The sequence below is a fragment of the Melospiza melodia genome, chromosome 13 (assembly GCF_035770615.1).
Source record: "Melospiza melodia melodia isolate bMelMel2 chromosome 13, bMelMel2.pri, whole genome shotgun sequence".
Taxonomy (NCBI): domain Eukaryota; kingdom Metazoa; phylum Chordata; class Aves; order Passeriformes; family Passerellidae; genus Melospiza; species Melospiza melodia.
Window position 1 is genome coordinate 19,710,481 of NC_086206.1, and position 13,543 is coordinate 19,724,023.

General features: G+C 39.7%; 1 protein-coding gene across 1 annotated transcript in view; it reads left to right on the forward strand.

Annotated features, from left to right (window-relative positions):
* USP10 (ubiquitin specific peptidase 10) overlaps positions 1 to 13,543 on the forward strand; it is a 47,719-nt gene that overhangs the window by 22,593 nt on the left and 11,583 nt on the right. Inside the window, exons 3-7 of the mRNA XM_063168122.1 lie at positions 63 to 108; positions 4,476 to 5,486; positions 10,918 to 11,009; positions 12,478 to 12,587; positions 13,016 to 13,071. Coding sequence (XP_063024192.1) covers positions 63 to 108; positions 4,476 to 5,486; positions 10,918 to 11,009; positions 12,478 to 12,587; positions 13,016 to 13,071 — 1,315 coding nt within the window. The remainder of the gene's footprint in view (positions 1 to 62; positions 109 to 4,475; positions 5,487 to 10,917; positions 11,010 to 12,477; positions 12,588 to 13,015; positions 13,072 to 13,543) is intronic.

Below are 13,543 nucleotides of genomic sequence, written 5' to 3' on the forward strand. Positions count from 1 at the left end.
TGATATGGAATGTTCATAGATTTGCTTTGCCTTTAAATGAGTTTCATTTCTTTTTTGTACAGCTCCCCCCATACAATGAAACAGTTTCATGTGGTATTAAATCCACAGGTAAGTTTCATGATGGTAAGAAATCAAGATTTTTTTTTTTTAAACTTCAAGGTTGTGACACTTTCCTGAGATTTACTGTAACTTCTCTTTGAATACAGTTGTTACAACTTGCTCAGCACCTACACAGACATAATTAGGTTGGATTTTTAAACTTTACTGAATGATACCTGTGAGAGGTTTGGAAAATCCTGCATTGAACTTCAGCTGATTACAGTGGGCATCTTATTCCTCCTTGACTGTGCTGCCACAGTCAGAGCCCTGTGGAAACACTGCAGGATGTGGCTGTGAGGATGAGGGGGCTGCAGAGCCATAGCATGAGTGTTTTCTAACAGTTCCAGCAAGGCTGCTCTGCAGGCAGTGCTCTGCTCTGCGCTCCCTTTGACTCTTGTTTCTGCCTGGCTTGGGGCTGTTTTCTGGAGAATCCTGGTTTGGTTTTTTTAATCTCTTGATGAAGGTGTGATTTGATTTAAAACTAAATTACAGAGTTCCCCTTTTAAAGCTGTAACACTCACAGGTCTCCTCTACCTCAACCCCAAAAGCTGCCCTTACTTCAGGGTTGTAAGAAGTGGACAGGTAGGTGGGAGCTGCCCTGACATCCTCACTCTGAATAGTTTTAACCAAACTTCCACAGAATTTTAAGCATCAGGTAAAATCAGGTTTTGATTTATTCCCTGAACCAGAGAGCAAGGAAGCTGAGACCTAGACAGTGAAAATGACTCCAGGTCTCCTTGGGAAATCATGGAAATATTTGACTGAACATTTCTCATAAGTGCTCAGAAGAGGACCAAACTACACCCCAATCATTGTCCTTAGAGACTTTGGCCTTCCTTTTAAAGATAAACAAGATAGGCAATCAGAAAGAAGGACCACAGGTCTCATTTGAGAGGAGATCAGCAGCATTTTTGACAATTCAGAAATTTTATTTAGTACCAGTTTTAGGACCCTGAGTAGTTCTAAATAGGAGTTGGAAAGGTTCTTTAAAAAGGCCACATGGTGTGAATTGTCTGTTGGTGACAGGGGCATCCAGTCATTTATTTCTTTGTCTAACTAGATTTAAGTTTTGTTCTTTCAGACTGAGATTTTAATGCTCACAAGCCATACAGAAAGATGGTTTGTACAAATGTCTTTCAGATCATTCCTAGACCTTGAGAGAACCCCTCCCAGCCCTGAGATTAGGTAATGACAGCAAATTAGGTTTTGCTTGAAAAATGTCTTTAACAATCTTGCACTGTACTGTGCATGCACATTATCACTGTGGTGGCTGCATAGGAAGCTGTGCAAACTAAACTGGAATGCTTGGTCATGCAGAATATTTGTATTTTTATATGATGACACACACTTACCATGTTACCATTCCCCATAGTCTTCATTTTTTCTGTACTTCAGTGTTTATTACAGAATCAGAAGATCTGTTAACACTTCCTAGGAGTAATCAAATCATGGCTTAAACTCTAATGTGCAGAACTCTGCTCACACTGATTAGTGCTGTGCATTCACAGATTTTGGGGTTGTACACAGACTGTCCTTGGAGCATCTGCTGGTGCTTGTTTCAATATGTGTGCCATGTTGTTCATGGCACAGAGATCTGTTTCAGTCCATTCAGAAATAGAGCTGTGAACTAGATTGAAACAAAGATGCCCTGAAGCAAAGTGGAAAGTCAAAACAAATAAGAAAAAATATTACCTCCTATTTTTCTCAAATAAACTTGACACAATCTTACAGCAAATGAGCTTCTGCCAGTCATTGCACAGACTAACTGTACAGTAGCTGCTGGTATTTATTACTCTAATCCTGCTGTAAGGTACAAAGATTAATTGCTCAGCTGTAACTTCCTAATTTGTTTGTTAAATGCTACAACATCAGTTCTGCTCTTGACAAGGTTTCAGCCTATGATGTTGTGTAGGGAATGTGTTCTGTTTTCTGCTCCCCACTAGCCCTGAGTGTAAAATAAACTGATACATTCACCAAAACTAGAAAAAAGCTCCCTTAGATGATTTTTGCCAGGTTAGTTGTGGCTCCCACAAGTGCTGGGAGCTTGCTGGGGACAGAGGAGCAGGACAGGGGTACAGAGGTGACAGCTTTCACCTTGGCCTCTGATGGACTTGACTCACCCATGGAGGGAAACCACAGTCTTTGTTCTGAAGCAATTGCTATTTTCTTGAACTTGGATTTTAGAAAAGAAGTAGTCATGAATTATTTGAAGTGGTAGGGATTTGAAATGTGCCCAGAAATTCATTTCTGTCAAAGTTGGAGGGATATTGGGTGTTAGCAATTATTGCCTGTGCTTTGTGCTGTTGTAACAAAGGGTAGAAAGAGCCATAAACAGATGAACTAATGAGGAATGGTTTTGTTGTGGATTTATATCCCTTAAAGCCCCCAGAACTTTGCATTTGCCCGCAGATGCAGCAGATGGGGCTGTGTGGGCACTGCCAGCCTGGGCACCCAGTGCCCACCAGGCACAGCTCCCCTCCCTGGCTCCAGGCTGCAGGTGCTTTAAACAGGAGCTTCAGCCCTCCCTTCTGGGTGCTGATGGCTCCTCAGTGACTGCAGAAGTGCTTGGTGAATGGCAGACAGGGTGTTAAAAATGCTTTCTCACAGGGAGAGGGGGGAAAAATTAGAAATCTAGAAATTAGAAATTTGAAATTCACTCTCTTCCTAAGATGATTTAGAGAAACCAGATGTGTGTGGAACTTTTACCCTTTTTTATTCTTAAAAAGTCTCCTTTAGTCTGACAGGCAGCAAGACTGAAGTTGATATGTGACCTGTTTTCTTCTCATATAATCAGATTAATAGATCAATGCAGAAAAGCAATTAGCATCTTTTTAATTTTTCATTAAATCATAATGTGTTGGTATTGCATGGATAAGTCAAACATCAACACACATTGTATGTTTGTTACTCTTCATTTGATATTAAAAAATGCAGATTCTTGTTCCCTTCACATTTTTTAAAGCTAAAATATTTGTTATCAGATTTTTCTAGAGAACATCCAGAACTGCAAAACTTTTATATTGACAGTCATATATCAAAATATTCCCTGCTAGATTGTTTTCCCAGAGGATTTTTTTCCTTAGGTGTGTGAATAACTTCTTTTCTGGGAACTGTTGGTTGCTTTTTGTTGTGTTTAAAAAACAATCCACCTCATTTTTAGTGAGTCTGTACTTGCAAATATGTATTTGTTGTTGTCATGCATAATGTAAGTGGCACAAAATCTGAAAAGTTTAGTGCTGTATCCACATAATTCCTTTGGAATTAATATCTAGTGTTGTTTGGTTCTGTAGTAAGTCTTAAAATTGGAAATGTGTTTGAGCTCCCATGGTTGAGGAAACACAAAATATTAAAATGTAATGTCCTTGGAACAGTAGCATACATATCATAAAGACCTGCAGAGCTTTAGAATGTCAGCTTACCTTCAGAATTCCTGAAACTGTTTCATTAATTTTATATCTTTACTCAGTAGTTACTGAAATAGTTGTAGGTGAAGTATTCAGTGTTACCACTTAGCACACATACATTATAACAAGAAATAAATTCCAGGAAATTGCAGAAATGGTGGCTGAAAATATTTTGTGATACTGAAGCCTGCCATGAGAGTGTTTAGTTCCAGGGCAAATAAATAAATCAATAAAACGAAAAAACCTTTTCATAACTTTTCAGTACAACTCCTGTGTACAAGTTGAATGCAGATTTATGTTGAGGTATGTGTTGTATTTTGTCATAAAATCCTGGATTCATGTATATCATTACTCTCACATGGTAATACATTTAATTGTGAAAAAATTATTGAAGTTATAAATGAGCTTGGAGGCTCAAAAGCTTTAATTGCAGTGTGCCATGCAATTAGTAAATTATATTTTTCAGTTATGTTTGGTTGTGGTAAATCCTGCCAGAAGAACCAAACCCAGCCCCTCAAAAAGCAAACCTCACATATGGAAAAGTTAAAAAGGAAAAGGCTTGGATTTTGTAGTTGTCAGTTGAACAGACTGGCTTGAAAAAAGCATGGAATTAAGTGTTACACCGTATTTCACAGGCAATTATCCAGTAATTATTTAATACAGATTATTCCTATAGACCTTGGATTTTAATAGATTTCTTATGAGGGGAATTTAATTGGGATTATATGCAGGATTCTACAGTGATTTGGAAATTACATAACTCTGGTTAAGGAAACCTTAAGGAATCATGCTCTGCTATCTTTAAGAAAATGATCTTTTGAAAATTGTCATGGTTGAGAATGAGAATTCCTTTTGTTTGGGGAGTGTACTTTGTTTTCTCAGTTACAGCAAAATAGGAGAGTGTTTTTCTTGCTTTTGTAGCTTTTAGATTCAATGTGATTCTCTGACTGAGATCTGCTTTCTCTTGTCCAGGGGAAGAGTATCAGAGAATAGAATTTGGTGTTAATGAAGTTATCGAGACTCAGTCATCTGTGCTGAACAACACCGACTACAGCATTTCGAGTACTCTGAACCCTCAGGCTCCAGAATTCATTCTCAGCTGTGCCCCCGCTCAGAAAAGCCCAGATGATGCTCTCAGCGACACCAACTACAACTCCATTGACTGCCAGTTCAGTGACCCCACCCTGGCTCTGGACAGCGGCTCCAACGCCGAAAACGACGCCTTGGCTGGGGGCCTGGGGCAGAGGGAGCGCAAAAAGAAGAAGAAAAGACCCCCCGGGTACTACAGTTACCTGGAAGATGTCCCTGACGGCGTGGCCGCCCCCGAGGCGCTGGTGAACGGCCACGCCTCGGCCGCGGGACTCGGCAGCGCCGAGGACACGGAGCTGCCCGGAGACCTCCCCTCGCTGGCCACGCCGAGGACTTGCAGCAGCCCCGGCAGCTCCGTGGATTTCCTGGCCGGAGCTGCGTGTGCCGAGCCCGGCCCCGGGGGCAGGACTGGCGGGCAGGCCGAGCTTTGCCGCCTGGCTCACTCGGAACAGTTCTGCCTCCCCCCGGAGGCCGTCAGAGAGAGCCCCCTAAGGACAGCTGTTGTACAGGCCTATGCCGGTACTGATACTACTGAAACTCTGGGCGTTACTAATGGACAAACACTTGAATCCTCCTCTGGTGAGGACACGGCTGCCAATGGGGTAGAATTGCACACTGTGGAAAGCTCTGACTCAGACCAAGCTAAGCCTGAGGAAGCTTCACCTACTACTGAGGCGACGGTCCCGCTTGCAGGATCTGTCCCTGTTCATCAGCCTGCAAAGTCGTGGGCTAGTCTTTTTCACAATTCCAAGCCCTCTGCTTCCACATCTGTGGTCTATGTTGAGACTAAGTATACCCCTCCTGCCACATCTCCTCTGGTCCCTGAAAAACAGGTTGAAGTCAAAGAGGGACCTGTTCCAGTTTCAGAGGATCCCGTAGCCATAAAGATTGCAGGTATAGTTACACACACGAGTGGATGTCACACTGCAAGGGTGTTAGCTCTGCTTGTGAACAGGAGTGTGCACAATTGATAGAGGACGTTCCTCTGGTAATGAGCTGGCTGTTCAAACACTGCATTTGAATTAGCCAGTTTGTATCCCCCTGAGTAAACATTCCAAGCAGGCATTGCCATGTCATTATCCCAGGTACAGGGAAACTATTGCTGCTTGTCAAACAACTTGTCAAACAGTCTGTGGAAGTGATCTGTGGTTTCAAATGGGCTGTGTGCTGTTACAAAAATGAGAGTATGTTAGGTTTGTATGAAAATGGTGTGTTACATTATCCAATATTTACAATTTTGTAGTATTCCATTGCAAGAAGAGTATTACTGTATTTATACCAAAGTAGCTGAAATTCCTGGGCACTAAACAGCAGTTGAAATGTAATGGCTACATAGGTCTTTCTTCAGAAATTTCAATTCAGAAAATAACTATATTTACTAAAATGCTTCTTGAGGGGTCTTTCCTTCCAGTTTAACCATTACAAACAGTATTGCTTTATCCATAACCAATACTTGCTGTTCCCAGTTCAGGAATAACCCTCAGGAGTTGTCCAGAGGGGACATCAGGACAGGGGAATGAGTGATACAAAAGCTTTGACACTTGGTCTTGTCATACTTGTGCTCTTAATGGGAAATGCTAGAAGCTGCAGGAGGCTGGTTGTGCAGATTCAGCCAGAAATGGTGGAGTTCTCCCAGCTTGGGTGCATTTTGTGTCACTGACTCAACAGTGTTGGAACCAAAGTAATTATTTTAAATCTGTGAAGTGGTCACTGTGTGAGATGGCTTTGTGCAGAGTCCTGCTGTTTGTACTACAAGCTAATTTACAGGTGCAATGCTGCTTTGGAAGTGACAGCTTCAAGTCAGGTTTGCACTCTGAGCAGAAGCTGACCTGAGATGATGTCCAGAGTGCCCATAACTGTGTGCTGCCTCTCCTCCCCCTTACTCAGCAATGGTTTCAGTACTCAGAATTGTCTGTTGTGAGCTGTCAAAATAATTTATATTTCAGTGTATTTTCCACTGAGATATCACAAACACTGTATTACAACAATATATATATATATAGAAAAGCAGGTGATTACAGTCTGTATGAACCCATATGGAGAATGTTGTCTTAAAATCTGAAGCTATCATTTGGTAATGATTTTTAATTTAAAACTCTTTTGTGACCATCATAAAGCTAGGATTGCTTGCCATGAATGGAAAAAGTTTTTTCTCTTGTCCATGTTGTTCCAGCAGTAAGTTAACTTTCTAGACTTTCACTGCTTCTGTACTGTTTTTTGCCACCAGGTGGGAGCAGAGTTTTTTATTCTGTCTTCACTGTAGTAAAACACAAATGTAACTTTTACCCAGTTTTCTTCTACACCTTCACTATTTGCTTGCTCTTTGGGCAGAGGAATAATCTGAGTGTAGATAAAAGGAATTCATCTGCTCATTGTAGCTGATTTAGGTAGGAATTATTGCTGCAATTCCTGTAATTCAGATGCTGCTGGTTTTGGTGTAAAATGTTTACTTGAAGATTGAAATGCCATGTGATCAGTGCTCTGCTCTGTGGAAAAAGGTGTTTTTCTTTATTTGCTTTATATGTACTCGAAAAACAGGTACCTGAGTGCTTTTTTCATCCTCCCACACTCAAAAATGTGCTACAAGAACTTCAGTTCATGCTTTCCAGACAGATCATTGCTCTGTTCTGTAGGTAAATTTTAAATCTCCTGCCTCAGTCATCATCACCACTGTGAGAGGCTCTGTGTGTTTGTCAGGTGTGTTCCTTGCTTTCCCTGTGGCTGAGTTGAGATTCCCCTGTTGGGTTTGTTGTGAATTCAGCAGCTTCAGCTCATTCCAATGGGAATGAAATTTTTACCACAAGTTTTATGGGCTGCTGGACACAGGTAATAAACTCTACACCTGAATTAGCAGGCAAAATTAACAAATCAAATCGACAAACAACCCAGTGCTGGAGTGCCAAGGTCCTTCTGCACAGTTTTTATTTAGAACACAAGAAGAGGAGTTGCTTTTCCAGGGACAAATTGTTGGTTTGTACTTCAATTTCAGCAGTTATTACAAGGGAGGTTAATGATTCACAGGCACCCTGAAGATCATTTAATGCTGCTTAATTCAACCTGCAGAGATCTGTGGTTCCTTTAGTCTCAAAGACAGAAGCTACACAAGGTAAGGAGATGATCAGGACTAGAAAATAAATAGAACAGACAAATTTCATGTTAATCTTGATGAGAAACAAAGGCAGAAGAGGTAATTTTAGCAAGTGCCCAAGATGCATCTGCTGTGCAGGTGCAGAAAGAGACAAGTGCAGTAATTATGCACCACAGCCTAATTTAGATGCTAGGACAAACATTTTAATAATTAATATCTATGGGATAGTAAGGTCATAAATTATATTGGTGAAAAATACGACTCTTCAGGGCTTTACTTGCCACATTTCACAGCTGATTCCCTACAATTATAACTTGATAATTAATAATGCCTTATATAGTGTAGGAAATAAGTGATTGGAAAAATATCAATTCTCTGAGTAGCCTTTTAACTATTCTTGGTGATCTTAGGAAAAATTGCAGTAAGAGAATCTAAACCAATTTTCTGAATCATGTTTTCTTGCAGTGTTTTTACTGTGGGTGATGGAGGTAACAGTGCCCATAAAATCTGTTTACAGCAGACAGGATTTCAGGTGAATCAAAGAACAGAAACTTTTAAGATCTGACTAAATCTAGGAATGATTTTAAATTAGAAGGAAGGGAATCCAATAAATGCAAGTGTGGAAGACCCCAGAACACCAAACCAAATGAGAGTACCATGTGAAGAACTAATGGTGGACATGTTAGACAAAAAGATCTGGAAGTTCTAGGGAATTGATGAGTGTCTTTAGTACACCTGAAGAAAACAAAGGTTTTTTTCCCCTGTGTGTGTTAATACCAATTTACATGGAAAACATGGAAAATAACAAATTCTGCTGTGGAGGACTTGATGCAATGGGCTTTCCTTCTGAAGGAAAATTTCATGGTGCAGCAGCAAAAATGGCAATAAGATTTAAAAACCATGTGGGCAAACATGAAATATTCAGAGTTAATTTGTGTCGGATGATATTGTTGGCACGACCGTGGTTGTAAATCCAAATTTACAAAACAAATTCATCAAGAAGATGGTGATTCATAAAGTGAAGGAGATCACTTCTGCCAAGGCTAGTGATAAAATTAAATTAATTCAGATTGAAAGAAAGGTGTTCCAATATATAGTAGAAGATTTCTTTCTCATTGTAAAGGTAGGTAGATGCTAGAGCAAGGAGTTGTGGAGACATCCAGGATCTGGGGATTTTGTGATCTTCAGAAATGCAGCCTTTTGTACATTCAGACTTGTTTCTTACAGGAAGTGTTTTTGTTTAGGGACATCCAGCAATGTTGTCCTGGGGTTTTTTAGGCATTGTCCAGATCTGAGGAAAGATCAGTGACAGAGACAGTATTCTCTAAATCAGGGCCTTAAGCCAAGAGTTCAGTTCCTGACTTGTAAGCACCTTTATCTCTTCAGCATGGACACCACATCCACGGGGCTCCTCTTGCCTTAAACTCTGGATTTGCTTTGTTAGGAAATCACCTTGCTAAAGAAAAATGTGAGAGGTAATTGTAATAACAAAACCCAGATGAACTTCAGCTAAATGCTTTCTGTTTACCAATAGAAATATCTAAACATTTCACAAATCAGTACCCTCCAAAAGAAATAAGTTTTCTGGGTGATGGCATGAGCTTTCCAACAGATTTTGAAATGTTAAGATTTTCTCCCAGTCGTCTGTTTTTCTTCTGATACATTTGTAAAAGTTCTTTAGCTACTGTGTGTTAATGTGAGCTGGAAATGTGCTGTTGGATGTAATTGCTGTAGACAAACCCAGGTCTTTGTTAAAAGAAACAAAACTCCAGCAATGGCACTGGAGCCTGTTCCCAGAGCAGCTTTGTGACCACAAGAGGATGCTAAAGGTCCTCTTAATGCCTTTATTGAGCATGATGCAAAAACGGGGAAGAAAAGAGTTAATGTAAAAAGTTATTGATAGACACAAAAAATAGAACTTTTCCTGTTACTTTTATCCTTATTTTCAACAATGGTGAATTATGTTAACAGAAATATTGTGTGTGAACACAGTTCAAATGTTGCTGCTCTGACAATACATTCTGAAGCACTTGAGCAGTAATTTAATAACATATTTTAGCCTTCACTAGAAAAGAATCTTACTCTGCATCTGTGCTACCTCATCTTCCACTTTACATTTCTTTGCTGTCTGCTCTTTCAGGTGGCATGTTCTTTATGTAATGGACAAGGGAATGAAACTTTATTTTTTTGTCAATTTTGTTTGCTTAGAACTGATGTTATCTGCAGGAAATATCATCTTATAGATAGATAGGGAGATAGCTTGGCAGCAGAAGGATGTGGATTTTGTTTGCAGTTCTGCCATCTCCTCTGCTTACTTTCAGCTTTGTACCTCTACTTTTGTACCTACATCATGTTATTTTATCTTTTTCATCCTGTAGTGAACAGCTCAAATTCTTTCAGGTTATAGCATGTAAAACCTTTAGAGCTCCTCACATTTATTATAAAAAAACTCACCCCTCTGGTACACGATTGCTGTATTTACTTGCAGTTCGTATTTTGTCTTGTATACACCTTATTTTGCAAGTTTAAAGTTTATGAGCTCCAGTATTTTCTTTGAACAGTTCTTATTTAGGTTTCTTAATAACAGGTCAGGATTCCTGGAAAAGCTCCTTTTGTTGTTCTTGGTTTCATAACTGGGACAGACTAATGTGCAGTGGTTTCTAAGTTTTCAGCTTGGGTTTTGAAAGCAGGAAAGAGCAGGAATTACATTATGTAAGGCTGTTATCTCATAGATTTTGGAAGTGTTAAATAAAACTGTGTGTTCTGAAGAGCAGAGCACACCAGTCTGTGTCTTTGCACTGAGATGATTTTGTTGTGAGATTGGTGAAACTTCTGAACTGAGACTGCTGCACTGGCTTCACCCCTCTTCAAAGCAGGAAAATGTGGGAAATACTTCATAAAGCTGGTGACAAATGATTCCAGCTGATTGCATTTTATATCTGTGTATGTATCTATGTAGCAATATAAATAAATTATCTGGATTTAGGGAAACAAACACCCAAATCAATAGATCTTGCTTTGGAATGATCAGTTTTGTATCAGCATCTCCTGATCTGAATCCCAGGATCTTCAGTGGAAGAAAAACGTCTGGTTTGGAGTGTGAGCAGTGGGTAAATGGAGTGGAAATCATCTGCTGGAGCTTCTGGGAATCTTCCTCATTGGTTTGAATTTCTGTGTAATGCTGCAGCAGATATTTGTGTGATGTTGATGCTCAATTTACTGTTTCTCATTCTGCAGAAATACTGGAAAATGTAAGACTAATACATAAACCAGTGTCTTTGCAACCCCGAGGGCTGATCAACAAAGGAAACTGGTGCTACATCAATGCTGTATCCTTCCCTGGGAAAAATTAATGCTCTTAATTGATATTTTTACATTATATCTGTCAGAGTTGTTTTTTATTGTTCTGGTGAATATTTTATAAAAGTGTTTTGTTTTCCCAGATCCTGCTGCTGTGGTTAAAATGTTGAAGTGTAGCAGCCAGAAATGCAGGGGGATTTTGGATCATTGAGCCTGGTGTGCAGGGTTCCCCTGCAATCCTGTTTGCAGTTTGTTACCTGTGTCAAAATATTTCAGAAGGGTGACTTCTGACTGAAACCCTGGTGGTTTCTAGCAGTGTTTCCCCTTGATTCTGTGCATCCATTTAAATGGTTATTTCTCTTTTGCACTTGGGCTTTGTTTTGCAGTTTTAAATGGATCATTTGGGTTGGTGCTAAGCAGGTTGTCACTGTTGTCTCATCTGTGTCAATCAGCATTTAATCTAAATTAATCCTACTACAATCTTCCATATGGAAGATGAGTTTGCTCTTAATGAATTGGAGTTGTATTCCCCTGCAAAAATAACTTTTACCCTGAGGAACAGAAAACACCTTCCCTCCATGGTATATTATGATATTAATGAAAATATTAATAATTAAGAAAAATTGTCTCCCATGTCAGCAAGGTGACACTTGGGATACTTCCAGTGCTGGTACTGCTAGTGAAAAATGTTAACACCAATTTCAAGACTGATCATGGCAGATCCTAATGAACCATTTCTAGGCCAACAGCTGTGCCTTAAATAAAGCTTTTATCTTACATAATCAGTTCTGCACATTTGGTTATATACACTATATATATTAGTTCCCAGTTTTTCAGTCTTTGGTTTTTGCACATTGTAGGGGATCAAATTAATCTCTCTTCAGCTGTTGAGAGCAATGCCTTATTTTGTCATTTCCCTTTCCCTCCAGTTTTAGTGCATTTCTTCTGTTCACTGCTCTCACCAAATTATGATTTTTTTAGATTATTATTCTTCCAGCATATCTGGAGTTTTCCAGGTTGCTCCTGACCCTTTGCAGTGCAGAATGTCTCACATCTCAGCAGGTTTTGCTTTGGTTGCAGGGGTGAATCAGCACCTTTAAGTTTCAGCTGGTTTCTTCCATTCTTCTCAGAAAATGTGTTCCAGGTTATCTCCTGCCAATTTTCTAATGGTTAATTCTCTAAAGTCCTTCCTATGAAAGTTCTTTTCCTCTCCTCCTCCTGGATTAAGTTTCCTTTGCCATGAATTCAAGTTTTTGCCATGATTAAAATATCAGTGAAATCACTGCATGTTCCACGATGCTGGGTTTTTTTTAAATACAATTTCTGTATATTGGTTAATGTTGTGATAAATCTTCCTCCTCTTTTCCAGTTAAATTCTTGGATTGATCTACTTCATAGGGAAAACAGAGATGCATTTTTACTGTTTTGCATAGAATTGAATATTTGGTTGATAGACAGATGCCATTTCCTGCATATTTCCTTAATGCCACTGCATAGACCCTGCAAGCCTTGGTTGCTTGCCCTCCAATGTATCATTTAATGAAGTCCATTCCAATGTATTCCAAATCGCAGAGGCCGTGCACCTCCACACCAATGCTAGACAGTTTGTAAGTAGCTTGGGAAAAAGGAATCAAACTCTGGGATGTGGCTGAACTCCTTCAGAAATACCTAACAATGGCTGTTGATAGAAGCTGATCTGTGGCCAGAAGTTTTTCATGTGGTTTAGGTGACACTTTTATAAAGAACTTGGTGTTTTACAAGTGCTTGGATTGTCAAGGAAGAGAATTCCTGTTGCATTGGGAGTATCAGTTTTGTGAAATGTTTAATGTGCAAAATTGAACTGTGGGAGGTGCAAGGACCAGGCCAACACCTGGATTTCACTGCAATGATCAGGTGGATTTTTATCACAGATTTCTGTGATATTCTTGGATTTTGTTTTGTTTTGGCAGTCAGAGTGACAATGTTCTAATTTTATTATTTGTTCTTCTAAGTGTTAAATTGCTGCTCATGTCCAGTTGCTTCCCTTCTGTTTCAGTGTTCGTTTAATGAATGAGTTCACTAATATGCCTGTGCCTCCTAAAGCAAAGCAAGGTGAGTGGGAGCAGGGGCACAAAGCAGAAAATGATGGGGAGAAGCCTTTGGGGTAAAGATCTGCATGAAGGGGGTGTTGCACCTTGGATTTTTTCCTTCTTTTTGGTGGACCAAGTGTAGAAGTGCAATAGGAACAGTTTTTGTTGAAGGTTCACTTAATTTAAAGATGCCTTCTAAGAAAATGCCCTTTCTAAGAAAATCACTTGATACTCCCTGCATTTTCCTCCACTTCCTTCCTTCCATAGTGCCAGCTGTTTGTTTATCAGATTGCTCAGTTCTGCTCCTTAAATCCTGAACATTCACTGATTTGGAACAAAATGTGCCCAGAACAGGTCCCTTAAGCACTTGGAGATTGCCTGCAGAAATATTATCCTGGCTTCTGATTCCAGTGGGAAAACTTGAGACAGATCTGATTTCTCCTAATACATATTTATTTATACATATTTAGGCTCAGTGCTGATTATGAGGAGAG